Below are 14167 nucleotides of genomic sequence, written 5' to 3' on the forward strand. Positions count from 1 at the left end.
GGGTGGGGTGGGAGTGAGGTGGGTGGGGTGGGAGTGAGGTGGGTGGGGTGAGGTGGGTGGGGTGGAGTGAGGTGGGTGGGGTGAGGTGGGTGGGATGGAGCGGGGTGGGATGGAGCGGGTGGGGTGGGGCGGGGTGGGGTACTTTACCTGACCTGCCTTACAGGAGTCTCACTCAGGAAGAGCTCTCAGCATGTTAGAGTTGCCATCTTAGTAAGGTGTTGAGAGAGCAACAAGAAAAAGTCACAGGGAAGAAAGAAACATAAGAACCAGAACAATGGTAAAAGCAGAAGTGCTTTTAGGACATATTTTCAAGATGTTTGGAAGTTTAAATGTTAGTCAAAAATGAATAAATAAAAAGTTAAATTCTCTTTCAACGAAGTCGAATAGAAACAACATCAAGCAGAACACAGAAATGGAAACAGAAGAAAACGGGAGGAAATGATTTCCCGTTGTCTGGAAAGAAAAGTTTCAATTATATTTCACAGGAAAATATCTTTCTGAGAGAAAACGTGTTTCTGAGTATGAACTTGGATGGATTTCCACTTAGTATTTTCTTCTCTTCTTTTATTTTTCCCCGTATGTAAATCCTGTCCGGCCGAGCGGCAGGGTTCTGCTGTCAGGATCCAAGACACACACCTGGACCGGAACTCAGTCTCGCAGCCTTCCATCCAAGACACACACCTGGACCGGAACTCAGTCTCGCAGCCTTCCATCCAAGACACACACCTGGACCGGAACTCAGTCTCGCAGCCTTCCATCCTACTGAAGAAACGAGAGCGGCAAAACCTGGCAAACATGGTTTACACCCTCCACAAGCTCGCCAGGACACCAGGCGCTCAGAACAGCAGGGAGCCACTGTCAATGCACTTGATGAGGGAGCTGAGAACAGCACCCTGAGAAGCTGAAATTAAACCAGTTTGATTTCACATAAAAAAATAAAAGTACAACTTTATGACCAAGGTACCATTGCAAGCCCCCACATATGAACGTCACTAGCAATTTCTCTAAGAAAGACAAAATTATCTCCAGACTGAAGACTGTGACATGGACTTCAGGACTAAAGGACTCTGCTGAGCACACAAGACACCCATAGTTTCAATTTCCTAGTTACAAATCAGTATCGCTCCCTCCAAAGCACAGCCATGAGTTTGGTTTCAAAATCTAAGTTTTTTTTAAAAAAAAGTATTACTGATTGTGTCCACAGAACTGACCAGCATTAAAAATGCATTCACAAAATAGTGAGCATTAAACGTGTCCACGGAACAGTGAACAGCATTAAAAATGTGTCCGCGAAATAGTGTACAGCATTAAATGTGTCCAGAGAATAGTGGACAGCATTAAAAATGTGTCCACAGAACAGTGGACAGCATTAAATGTGTCCATGGAATAGTGGACAGCATTAATTGTGCTCACGGAATAGTGAACAGCATTAAGTGTGTCCACAGGATAGTGAACAGCATTAAATGTGTCCACGGAATAGTGAATAAGGTTAAAACTGCTCCCGCTTACCTGACAGTTCTTGTTTCACAAACGAGAGCACAGCCAGATAGACCTGGCAGTCAGCAATAATAATTTGCCTCTGAAGTCGATCAACCATCGAGGGGGCAGATTTGCGGGCATCGACCTGTGTTGTGAAGAGAAAGCAAATGTCGTAAATTACATCCAAGAAAAACATAGCCTCCGGATGTCTGCATCTGCAGCTCTGAGGTACAAAATGATTCCCGTGGGAACTGCAAAACCTGGAGGCCACTCAGAGCCAAGACCAAGTCGTACTGGCAACCTGGGGTCCCACACTCCGCTTCGCTCCAGCTCTGCCAACAATTTGTTGTCTTGGAGAACAATGTAATGCAACACCGTATCATAAATGATGAAAATGGGATTTATGAGAAACATGGAAAATGAAAAAAAACTAGTAAGGATTCATCTTTTTTTCAGACAATGTAAACTGTTAATGCAAATGAAAGATATTAATATAGAAACACCCCACACAGCGGATATACTGAAGAGGTATTTACAGCCTGTCTTTAGGGAACACTAATATTAGGGTGCATCCTTTGTTGTGGGTAACTGAAATGCAAGGGTGAGAAACTGGTTATATATCTATCCATTAATCAGAATAAATCCTGTAATCAAAAATTACCTCTAACCAAATCAGAAACCATACCTGAAATGTAAGAGATTTAGTAAAAACAAGCAGGAAGTCAAATTACATTTTTAATGCAGTCTTTGTCATAGGATGTTTCTGGGATGAAGAACATCGCCATGAGGCAGAACACCGCCTTCTTAACACAAAGTGCCCTGAACAGACTGTTCGAAGTAACTGCACAAATTCACAAATGACATGGTTTTGGTTGTGAGCCTAGCCTTTAATGGCTGAGCTATCTCTCCAGCATCTCCTGAAACCTTCATCCAGTAACTGATGGGAGCAGATGCAGAGATCCACAATTAACCTCTGGGCCAAGCTCCCATGTCCAGCGGAAGAGAGGGAGGAGCGATAATGAGCAAAGGGGTGAAGACCACAATGGAGAAATCCTCAGAAACAGCTGACCCGAGCTAGGGGGCGCTCACTGACGCTAGACTGACAGCTTGGAGCCTGAACAGGACAAATCTAGGCCCTCTGAAAGCAGGTGACAAGAGAGTGGCTTAGGCCATTAGTGGGGCCTCTGGCATGGGGACCAGGAGTCATCCCTAATGAATGATCTGGCCTTTGGGAGCCCATTTCCTATGAAGAGAAACCTTGCTCAGCCTAGACATGGAGGCCTGGTCCTGCTTCAGCATGGTGAGGTGACAGAATTACCATCTCTGAGGAGCAGATTGGGGGTGGGATGAGGGGAAAAGAGGAGGGAGGAGGAACTGGGATTAGCATGTAAAATAAATAAATTATATATATATATATATATATATATATAAAAAAAAAGCGCATGTTTTTTACCATGTATGTCAACAGTGCATGTGGAGAACACAACAGAATGACCACTGCCCCTCATCTTACTAAACTTTAACATAATCCATCATGGCTATTATTGCTCCATGTCCAGTCCCAGCAGTTTTTCATACTGAAAATATAAGTCTGTGCTCTGCTGCCCTTGTGACAAGAGTCTACCATGCAGGGTTCACAGAGGGCTGAAGAACACAAGACGCCACTTTACACGCCGCAAGGCCTGTCATGTATGTCAGTGACATAGGGCAGGGATGACCTCAGGCCAGACATGGGAACCAGCTTACAGTGAGGAAAACAGAGACTTTATTACCATGTAAAATAGTAAGTGCAACACTGTAGCCATCCATCTATGGGACCCTCCAGCAGACAACTCAGTAGGGCTCAGAGCCCCAGGCAGGGGAGTACCTGAAGCAGGGGATGACATTTATGAAGACCCAAAGAATAAATGACAAAGAATGATGTCCTAGGATTAGGATCAGGGAAGTGGCTCAGCAGGTAAAGGCGCTAACTGCACAAGCATGAACAGAGTGTAGATCAGGGCAAGGTGTGGCGGCGCTCAACTCTGAACCCAGAGCCACCAAGGGCCGTGCTCCGTAGACCAGTCAGGGCTCACCTGAAGAAGCAGAGGAAAAGATGGGCACTTGGTGACAACAACTAACAGACACATCTCAAGTCACACATGTCACATGTATGAAACCTAGACTGTGCAAAGCTTGGGTATTTGTAGTGAAAGGTGAAAGCAAATTCTAAATATGTGGATTACTGATGTAGGTAGGTCATCTGTCTATGTGTTACTTTCATTGGTTAATAAAGAAACAGCCTTGGCCTTTTGATAGGTCAGCCCTTAGATGGGTGGAGTAGACAGAACAGAATTCTGGGAGGAAGAAAGTAGTCAGGCAGACGCCATGCTTCTCCTACCCAAGAAAGATGGTGGTTAGACTCATGCTGGTAAGCCACAGTCAAGTGGCAATACACATTAATAGAAATGGGTTAATCAATATGTGCGAGTTAGCCAGTAAGAAGCTAGAACTAATGGGCCAGGCAGTGTTTAAATGAATACAATTTGTGTGTTGTTATTTAGAGTGTAAAGCTAGCCATGTGGGAGCTGGGCTGGATGAAAAGCAGGCCCACTCCCCTTTTACTACAGATTATGATCTTTTATGTGTTTGAGTGCATGTATGTACACATGTGTATGGAGGTCAGAGGACAATGTCAGGCACAGTTCCTCCTCAGACACCGTCCATCTTGTTTTGCTTGTTACTTTAAATTTAAATTCATCTGTGTGTGTGTGTGTGTGATGCCCCTCTGTATGCTATGAATACCATTGGTTAATAAACAAACTGTGTTAGGCCTGCACAGGGCAGAACAGAGCTAGGCTGGGGGGGGGACACGGGGGGGGGACTAAACTGAATGTTGGGAGAAAGAAGGCGGAGTCAGGAGAAGCCATGTAGCTCCACTGGAGACAGACACCAGAACTTAAAGCCAAAGCCTCATGGTGATACACAGATTAATAGAAATAGGTTAAATTAAGATGTAAAAGTTAGCCAATAATCAGTTTCTGTGTAGTTATTTTGGGGCCAAGCAGCTGAGAACGAACAAGCGGGCTCATACAACATGTATATATGTGTGTGTGTATGTTTGTGTGTGTATGTGCATGTGAATATATGTGTGTATGTGCATGTGAATATATGTGTATGTAAGTATGTGTATGTGTGTATATGTGTTTGTGTGTATGTGTATGTATGTATATATGTATGTATGTGTATATGTATGTGTGTGTATGCATGTGTGTTTGTGTGTATGTGTATGTATTTGTGTGTGTGTGTGTGTGTGTGTGTGTGTGTGTGTGTGTGTGTGTGTATACCATCGTATGCATGCAGCAGCCAGCAGTAGTAAGTTTTCTCCTTACACCACATGGGCCCAGCTAACTGAACTCAGATTGTCAGACCTAGCAGCAAGCACCTTTACCTGGTGAGGCATCTCACCACCACAACACCTTGCTTTCTGAGACTGGTTAGGCTAGGCTAACCTACCTGTGCCTCCCCAGTGGACGCCATCATGACTGGGTTTTATGTGGGGACTGAGCTCAAGGCCTTGCGTATGCACAGCCAGCCCTTCACAGCTGAGCTGCTCCCACCTGGACGGAGACCTTGCTGAGACTTCACTCATAACCAAAGGCCAGCAGCTCCCAGGAAGCTTAGGTCAGCAGCTGTGTTCCAGAAGCATGCCAACATGTGATTATTCTATCAGCCACGTGTTTAATCACACACAGGAAGCCCCTGCCTCAAGAGCCTCTACCACAGAGCTATGCTGCTTTCATTTCTGTTGCGATGTGAACCTCACCAAAAGCAGCTTAGAGAAAAAAGGGTTTATTTGATCTTCAATTCCAAGTTGCAGCCCATCACTGAGGGGGACCAAGGAAAGGACTTGAAGCAGACAGTGTCATCACATCCAGTCGAGGCTCCAGGTCGTCTGCTTGCCTCTCCCACCTTACTCAGCTCAGCACCCTGCTTAGGGAAAGGTGCCACCCACAAGCTGGGGCCACCCACTTACGTTCTTCTTGATTTTATTCTTAATTGTCTCGATGACGCCAGCCTCTTCACTCTCGCAGAGCTTCTCCGTGGTTTTTAGGTCATCGCACGCCAGCTGCATCTTCTCCTCCTCAAAGGTCATCATGGCGTTCTTCCAGGACAGAAAGGACAGATGACTCAGCAAGCATGAGAACCATGGAATGCCAAACTAGAAAAGCCATCTCAATTATGTAAGCTGAGACTGCTCGTTCGTTTCCTGGCTGCAACACTATTTGGCCAATGACTTACACATATTCCTAGCTGGCTCTTACCTCTTAAATTAACCCATTTCTATTAACCTGTGTATTAGCACGAGGCTATGGATTACCAGTAGGGCTCCGACATCCTTCTCCTTTGGCAGCTACATGGTATCTGTTTGACTCCGCCAACTCTCTTACTATATCTCTCTCTGGATTTTCCACCTGGCTTTACTCTAAGCCATTGACCAAACAGCTTTACTAATCAACCAATAAAAGCAACACATATACAGAAGGACATCCCACATCTCAATTACTCTCAAGTAAAAAGTTCACACTGTTACAGTACACACTAGTCATTAAAGAAACTATAATCGCGGTAGAAAATAAGACTTTAGATCTCAATTATGGATTATGCCAGCATGAAAAAGTATACGGAGGTGAATATCCTTGTAATTGTGTTTTATTCTTTTTAGAATTAAACACGGTAGAATATTCTCTGTTTTTATTCAAGTCCTATAACAGTGTCCCATACAGAAGTTCACTCCATACACTAATGGATCCCTGGCTCAAAGACTGAACAAAACACACTAGTAAAAGAACAGCTAGATGCCAGAGATGCCACAGGATTTTAGTGTGGTCTCCTGTAGCCCATGCTGACCTTGAAGTCAATATACAGATAAGGACGACCTTGAGATCTGACTCTGCCTTCAGCAGGAACCCTTGCACCTGGGAGAGAACTGAGGTCTTCTGAGCTGACAGGCAGCAGGGAGAGGACTCGCAGTTCTCTGGAGCCCTGGGGGGTCTGCTGTCTCTCTCTTCCAGTTCTCCTGAGGGTGGAGCTGACATTCTAGGCTCCTTTGCTATGACTCTAACTAACTTTTCCATTATGGCCAAATCAGACCTCAGTCCCTTTGTCCCAGCCACACTCTCCTCCCACCCACCCTTCAGACTGCTAAACTCTCAGCTTTGCTGTGACCTCTCCCTCCCTCCCTCCCTCCCTCCTTCCCTCCCTCCCTAAGAGTACTCAGCCAAGACTCTCTGTCTGTTCCCATTGCCTCCCTCGCAGTCACTTGGGTATATGACGGCTAATCTCAACTGTCCAGTTGATGAGCTAAGATCACCTGGGAGACAGATGAGGGTGGCTGGGGCAGGAGACCTACCCATTGGGTGTGGCACCACTCCCTGGGCTGGGACCCTGGATTTTTATAAAGCATTCATCATTCTGATTGTGACTATGCTGCAGTGTGACCAGCGACCTTAGGCTCCTGCCTGTGACGTCCTAACCACTAAGGACTGTCACTCAAACTGTGACCCGCCACTGTGACGTCCTAACCTCTAAGGACTGTCACTCAAACTGTGACCCGCCACTGTGACGCCCTAACCACTAAGGACTGTCACCTCAAACTGTGACCCGCCACTGTGACGTCCTAACCTCTAAGGACTGTCACCTCAAACTGTGACCCGCCACGTCTCTTCTTCTTTGGGTGCTTGTGACTGATGTTTTATCCCAGCCACAGGAAAATTAACTAAGACGGACACGTGTCTCAGTCTCCATCCAGAACGGTCTCCCCAGGGATGGAGCCAGCAGCCATACAAAGAGGGGGACTGCAAACTTTTGTTCCAACAGCCTGAGTGAAGCCCCGGCTTATTGGTCCTGGCCAAGGCCCCGGTAGGATTCTATGAGTGCCCACTGACTACTGCCCTTCTGTCTTCACTGTGAATTTTCTCTCCCTCTCCTCACTCAGCAGTTTCCACATTCCACAACTCTGGGATGATTGGTTTTGGTTTTGGTTTTGGTTTGTTTGTTTGTTTGGAGACAGGATTTCTCTGTGTAGTTTTGGAGCCTGTCCTGGAACTAGCTCTTGTAGACCAGGCTGGACAGAGATCCTCTGCCTCCTGAGCACTGGGATTAAAGGCATGCACCACCACTGCCCAGCCTATGATGATTTTTTAAATGATATATTTAAAATCAGTTTGTGTGACAAGCATTTCTGAAAAACAAAAGCGTTCAGCATCCTATATTGACAGCTGACTGTAAAAACTCCTCTGACCTCTCTCTCGAGCAGCAGTCCTGGGAAGTACTCGCTCACTGAACTCATCCTCCTGGCTGCTGTCACTCAGGGTAGAGCTAACCTTCCTTCCCCAAGGCTTTTCCTCTTGTCGCACGCATCTTAGTCTCTGAAGGACTTTCAGTCGGGAAAAATGTAACCCTCTAAAAATTATATATAAGCATTTTATTTTTAAAATTGGGGGAGAACGTCTATCTCACAGACATTGGTTAATGGGAAAAAACTTTAGGCTTTTCTACAATAGTGTCTACACAGCCGGCAGGCAAATGGTGTTAGTTTATATTATTTTATAGAATTTTTTTTTATATCAACTTACCAAAAAACTCACAAAGCTGGCTCCAAAACTCATTAGTGGACTATGATTTCTGTTAAAGAAACAAACAAAAATATTTTACTGGAATTCTTCTTTAAAAGCATTTGGTAAGATAGCATATATCATGCGAAGAGGTAGGGTAAGCAAGCAGATTCAGCCGCGTCGAGAAGTGGAAGAGGTGAGGTGTTCCCTAGCTCTACCACCTCGAGAAACTCCACCTCCAGTTCTTCAAGGCAAGGGAGGTCTTAGTGTTCAGCTAGGCCAGGCCTTAGTAAACTTTTAAATGTGGTCACCAAGGAGTTGACAGTAAACACAGAGACATAAACAGAGAGATAGGCTAACACTGCTAGATCATGGTCACAGAAGGGTGCTGAGCTGTGTTTAGTGCAAAGCTGAATTCAGACTTTACACACCAGGGCTGCAGTGGTGGTGCCTGCGGGCCTGCAAAACCAGCACTTGGGAGGCTGAGGCAGGAGGATCACCAAGGTTTCCCAGGCTAATTACAGAGAGAGACCCAACTTCAAAAACAAAAAACAAAATGGGATACACATGAAGGCAGTTTTATTGAGGAAAGATCAAAGGTGTCACCACCTGGCCTGAACTCTGAGACTCAGCACCCAAGGCAGAGAACACTCCCTGAGACACTGCATTCCCCACTGAGACACTGTCATTAGCCAATATTGTCGTAAGCCCAAGAGAAAGCCCAGCCAGTGACGAGTGAGTCAGAAAACATACAGGAACATAAAGTCTTCATTCAAACTAAAAACGAATGCAAAACCGATCTCTGTAAATTGTGTAAGGAAGAGAAAGGTATGTGCTCTTAAATGGAAAACAGCAAAAAAAAAAAAAAGTTACTAATTTTTCACCATGTAAATACATGGCCAGTAATTCCCCTGCTCAAATTTAGATTGTTCCTAACATGAAGCGTGTGTGTGCGTGTGACCCCTGTATGTGTGAACATCCACACCTCTGCTTGAGAAACATCCTACACGGACACCCTACATGAGACAGACGCCAGAGGAAGAGGAACGGTCAACACAAGCACATCCCCGTCTTCCTTGCACGGGCTGACGTGGAAGGGTGTGCTGCAGAGGGAGACAGATTGAATTTATGTGGAATGCTAGCCTGCTAGCGCTTTCGGCCATCTACTTTTTACTTCCGCCATCCTAGAGCTGCTGCCAGTTTCCTGTCCCCACTTAGAAGACACTTAAATAACAGCAGTGACTAGACCCCAAAGCGTAGCTGGGAGGTCTCTGCCCTGATCACACCGTCCTCCAAACACAAGCCTAGATGAGGCACAAGGTCCTAGCTCCGGATTTTGTCACCTGCACTCTGGCGTCTTACTCAGCAGGCAGTGGGGGGCAGGAATCAGTGAGGAGAGGGGACCCTGCTCTCAAGAACAGATGCATCTCAACACGGTGCTGGCCTGTGGTCCCACCCCCTGCCTGTACTTCAGCCACTAGCCACTGCTGCTTTTGCTTCATAATCTTGGCTAAAATTAGCTTCCCGAGAACCACAGGGATTAATTATTCATGGTACCAAGTTTTGCCCCTGTTATTCTACATCCATCTTATCATTTAAATGGAAAAAAATATTGATACCAGTCCAGCAGAGGCATTTTCTCTCCCTGAGGTCCTGTCCAAAGAGCACACAGCACGGGCCCTGCAGGCAGTTCCTGCTGCCCTGTCAGCCTCCCCCACAGCCCGGGGAGCGGCAGGGCTCAGTCACCCACTTTCTCTTCCTGCTCCACTCTGCCTTTGAACTTCACATACTTCAAATGACCAACATTAACTTATTTCATCTCAATTCTGGCCCCCACACATCTCTACACAGAACATGTCTTGGGAAGTTTAAAAAATGTCTCCAAAGATACTTTCTATATCTGATTACTGGAAGGGTTGAGGCAGACGGAAGCAGGGCTCCACACAGCTCGAGACTCATAGGAGGACCCCACAGTGGCAGGGAAGCCCCAGCATTCATTCGGAAACAGGTTATCAGGACTACAGACACTGGTAGGACGCTTGTCTATGACTCACGAGGTCCTGAGCTCCACCTCAAGCCCCTCACAGGCCAGGTGCTATGGCAAACATCTATGATCTCTGCACCTTGAAATCGAGGCGGGGAGATTGGGAGTTCAAGGTCATTCAACTACATGTAAATATAAATAAGTCATAAGATGAGCGTACTTTCTGGAGGGGAAGGGGAAGGAATGAGGGCAGAGATGAATGCTCTCGTGTTTACACTGTTCACAGACGAGACTCTGCAGTCCACACCAACAACAGCTGTGAAAGGAACCGAAGGAACCTATGTGTAAATCCAAGTGCACTCACACTGCTGCGGGTCAGGGGACACAATCAACAGACTTTAAGGTGTGCTAACCTAACAGGACATTCCTGCTATGGAATGTCCTCAGAGGCCACCCCACACGCCTCACCCTGTGTGTGTCCAGTGGCCATGTCCTTGCAGGAAGGTAGATTCTATTTTTCTACAACGGTTGGGACATAGTTTTGTGATACAAAAAGAAGCATGTTAAAAATCCATGACTTTATGCTAATTAAGAACTTCTTTTCTTTTTTATTTTATGCATATGAATATTTTGCCTGAATGTACTGTGTCTATGAACTGCCTGCATGCAGTACCCAAGAAGGCCACAAGAGAGCACTCGAGCTCATGGAACTGGAATCAGGGATGACTGTGAGCCACTGTGTGAGTGCTAAGAATTGAACCAGGTCCTTTGGTAAGGCAGCTGATGCTCTTACCCCGAAGCCAGTTCAGAATACAAACTGCAAGAGTTCATGCAAATGTCAGGTATTTTTCAGTCTTAGCGATGGACCTATTTCCTAGTTCTGTCCTCTACAAAGACTAGAAACAATGCTCACTTCCTAGGTGTCCACGCCCAGCAGCCCTGTGCACACTTGCACACTCAGCAACCTTCCTACACACACTGTGCCTCCTCCACGAACTAGCTGGTTCCAGATGAGATGCAGGAATAACCTGAGGAGCTCTGTCACAGCACAGAGTAAGGAAGTATGGGGGGTACTCTTCAAGGAGGTTCCCACTATCCAAAGAAGAAAACAACTCATTGTCCTTGAGGGGAACCGGGTGGAAACAGGGCAGCTTTAACCAAGCTAACTAACAATACTTTAACTAAAAGGAGGAAAAGTTTACTTACCAGTTGTGACCACACCCCTGACAGGAGCGACTGAGGGGAGAAAGAGTTTGCTCTGATTCAGTTTCAGAGGACACAAGTTTACCATTAGGAAGGAGCACAGAGGGGGAGGAGGGACTCACAAGTTCACCATCACAGAGGAGCACAGAAGGGGAGGAGGGACTCACAAGTTCACCATCACAGAGGAGCAGAGGGGGAGGAGGGACTCACAAGTTCACCATCACAGAGGAGCACGGAGGGGTTGACAACCCAAAGAGAACTGTGACAGAATGCTGAGCGTGGCCTCAACCAGTCTCTCTGCTTCCTGTCTCGCTGTGTGATCACCTGACCCTTACCTTGATATGCACCATGACATGAGGAAGAAACACGGCCGCACAGAACTAAACTGAGGCCAACGCTAGCTACCTCAGTCTTCCAAAACTGTGCGCAAAATAAACCTGTTTATAAGTCAGCCTGCCTCAGACAGTCCATTATAGAAGCCAGGACAACATGTACGATATTCTCCAAAACTAAAAGTTAGAATGCACACGCTCCCCAAAATGACATCTCTTGGAATCCACTGACAGGGGCTCCTTATCTTCATTTTACCACCAGGGTTCAGTTTCAAAAACTCTACCAGAGTGAAAACCAAGGTGGTTTTCTACCAAGGTGGAAACCTGTTGAGAATCCAAATGAGCATTTGTGGTCTGTTCCTATGCTGAACAACATGAAGAGGGACCCCTCTTCCAAGTTTCTCCAGGGTATTTCAATCCAGCTGAGGAGGGTCTGCGCTCACAAAGACAGCGGGGGAATTTACACATTGAATTTCTTTTCATTTTGAAACTAAAGTGTATTTTTATTTTGCGTGCATGAGTGCATAGGGTACAGGGGTTGCATGCATGTGTGGAGGTCAGTTCTCTCCTGCTTCAGCGAGTCCCCATGAACTCAGGTTGTTGGTTGTCGGCAGACACCATCTCTTGCCGGATCAGCGTGCCAGCCTTCCGCCTGCAGTGTGTGAGAACACTCCCCGCTGGCTGTGTCCAGGGAGCCCAGTGTCCTCCTGGGCTACACAAGACTCCATGTGCTCACACATTGGGAGGGCAGAAAGGTCATTTTGAAACATCCTTCTGAGAGCTTAACATTTTATGAATTTAGAACATTTTTAGAAAAAAATCAAAGGCCTGGAATTTTCCAGCCGTTTGAAACACGACTTTGAGTGATAAAATCTCCTTTGAGGCGGTTTACCCACACAGACACCTGACACTTATGCTCATTGATCTGATGGGAAAATATTCCCCTAGGCAATAAGTGTAAGGTGGGCGGAGGAAAATGACTCCACACATATGCTATGGCATACAAACACAGACACACACAACACGCATGTGTGCACTAATAATAAAGTACAACAATCAAAATAAGAAAATGAAAAAAGATCAAAGGTCAAAGTTTGTGCCGCAGCTAAGATGACCCAAGTTGGGTTCCCAGACCCACACCAGGTGGCTCACAAGCACCTGTAACTCAATTCCAGGACATCCACCGCTCTCCGCTGTCCCTCTTGGCCACTGCACTCACATGCAGAACCTACACAGAAACACATGGAATTATGTAATTAAAATAAAAGTAAAATCTTTTATAAAAAAATGAGTCAAGGAATGGGCATTTTTTTCAAAGATATATCAATGATCCAACAGGCAGGAACAGATGCTGAACACCGCTAACCATCAGGGAAATATGAACGAAGACAACAAGTTACCACCTCACACCCAGCAGGATGGCCACTAAGTAACCGGTTTTAAAGAGGACATGGAGGAACAGAACTCCGGCACTGAAGCAACTGGAGCCCGAAGATGCTATTAATAGCTATGGACAGAACTACGGACAGCGCTGTTCTCCTCCTTAGCTGCACTGTGAGTTTGAAACCAGCATGAGCTACAAGAGACTACGTAAATAAAGCAGTGGTAGGAAGCAGTTGAAGCTAAAAATGTTTAAAGTGCTTTAATGGAGAAGCAAAATATGTCAACAGCATAATCCAAAAGATACGCACAAAGAAAAGTAGAAATATTTGTTTTATGAGGCAGAGATTAAGGGTATTTTCTAATAATCAGGTAGTATTTATATATTTGTGCATACATATATGTACACACACACAGATATCTGAAACAACAATAATCAAAGAAAGGAGGCTCTCACCTGGAGAGTTGGTGTGGGCCCTGGCAAGGGTGGGAGGGGAAGGAGGAGCTGAAGGGAGGAGAGCGAGACAGAAACTGATGCATTCTAGTTTAATTAAACTATACTTAAAAATTAAAATAAGTCAAAGTGGAGGGGCTTAGCAGCCACGTGGACTCCCGCCCCTTACGCCCCTTTCAGAACAACACATCACTCAGGGCAGTGCACTGGCTCAACACACTCCTTTGGCCTCAGCGGTGGCCTCTGTAATCCTCAGCATTCGCCAAGCAGAACAGGAGGGTGGGTCCACAGCAGAACAGGCAAATCCTGCTCTGTGGGTGTGCGCTGCTTACTGGGGGCTAGCAGAACACTACAGGTTAAGAAGTAAGAACACCCTGGTGTGAGGTTTCACTCCAAGATATTTCCTATTTTTCTTTTCTTTTTAAAATTTAATTTATTTTTATTTCATGTTTATTGGTGTTTTGCCATGGGTGTCAGGTTGCCTGAATCTAGAGTTACAGACAGCTATGAGCTGTCATGTGGGTGCTGAGAATCGAACCTGGGTCCTCTGGAAGAGCAGCCAGTAGAGTACTCTTAACCATTGAGCCATCTCTCCAGCCCCCATATTTTTCTTTTTTAAAAAATATATATCTTAAATTATGTGTACACGATTGTCTGTGTGGGAACATGCATGTTTGAATGCTGATGCCCCTGGGACCCAGAAGAGGAATGCACACTGTAACTGCTGTGCTGGCTCTCC

The 14167-nt window shown here is 45.8% G+C and overlaps 1 protein-coding gene across 2 annotated transcripts in view; it reads right to left on the minus strand.

Moving 5' to 3' along the window:
- The window catches only part of Ttc39c (tetratricopeptide repeat domain 39C), an 89756-nt gene that overhangs the window by 45825 nt on the left and 29764 nt on the right, over positions 1-14167 (minus strand). For both annotated transcript variants that reach the window (XM_050160711.1, XM_050160710.1), the window contains exons 2-4: positions 8097-8145; positions 5495-5623; positions 1510-1624 (exon numbers count right to left, since the gene is read on the minus strand). In XM_050160711.1, coding sequence (XP_050016668.1) covers positions 1510-1624; positions 5495-5623; positions 8097-8145 — 293 coding nt within the window. The remainder of the gene's footprint in view (positions 1-1509; positions 1625-5494; positions 5624-8096; positions 8146-14167) is intronic.

Source organism: Alexandromys fortis, unplaced genomic scaffold (assembly GCF_014885135.2).
Source record: "Alexandromys fortis isolate MF-2015 unplaced genomic scaffold, M_Fortis_MF-2015_v1.1 scaffold_104, whole genome shotgun sequence".
NCBI lineage: Eukaryota > Metazoa > Chordata > Mammalia > Rodentia > Cricetidae > Alexandromys > Alexandromys fortis.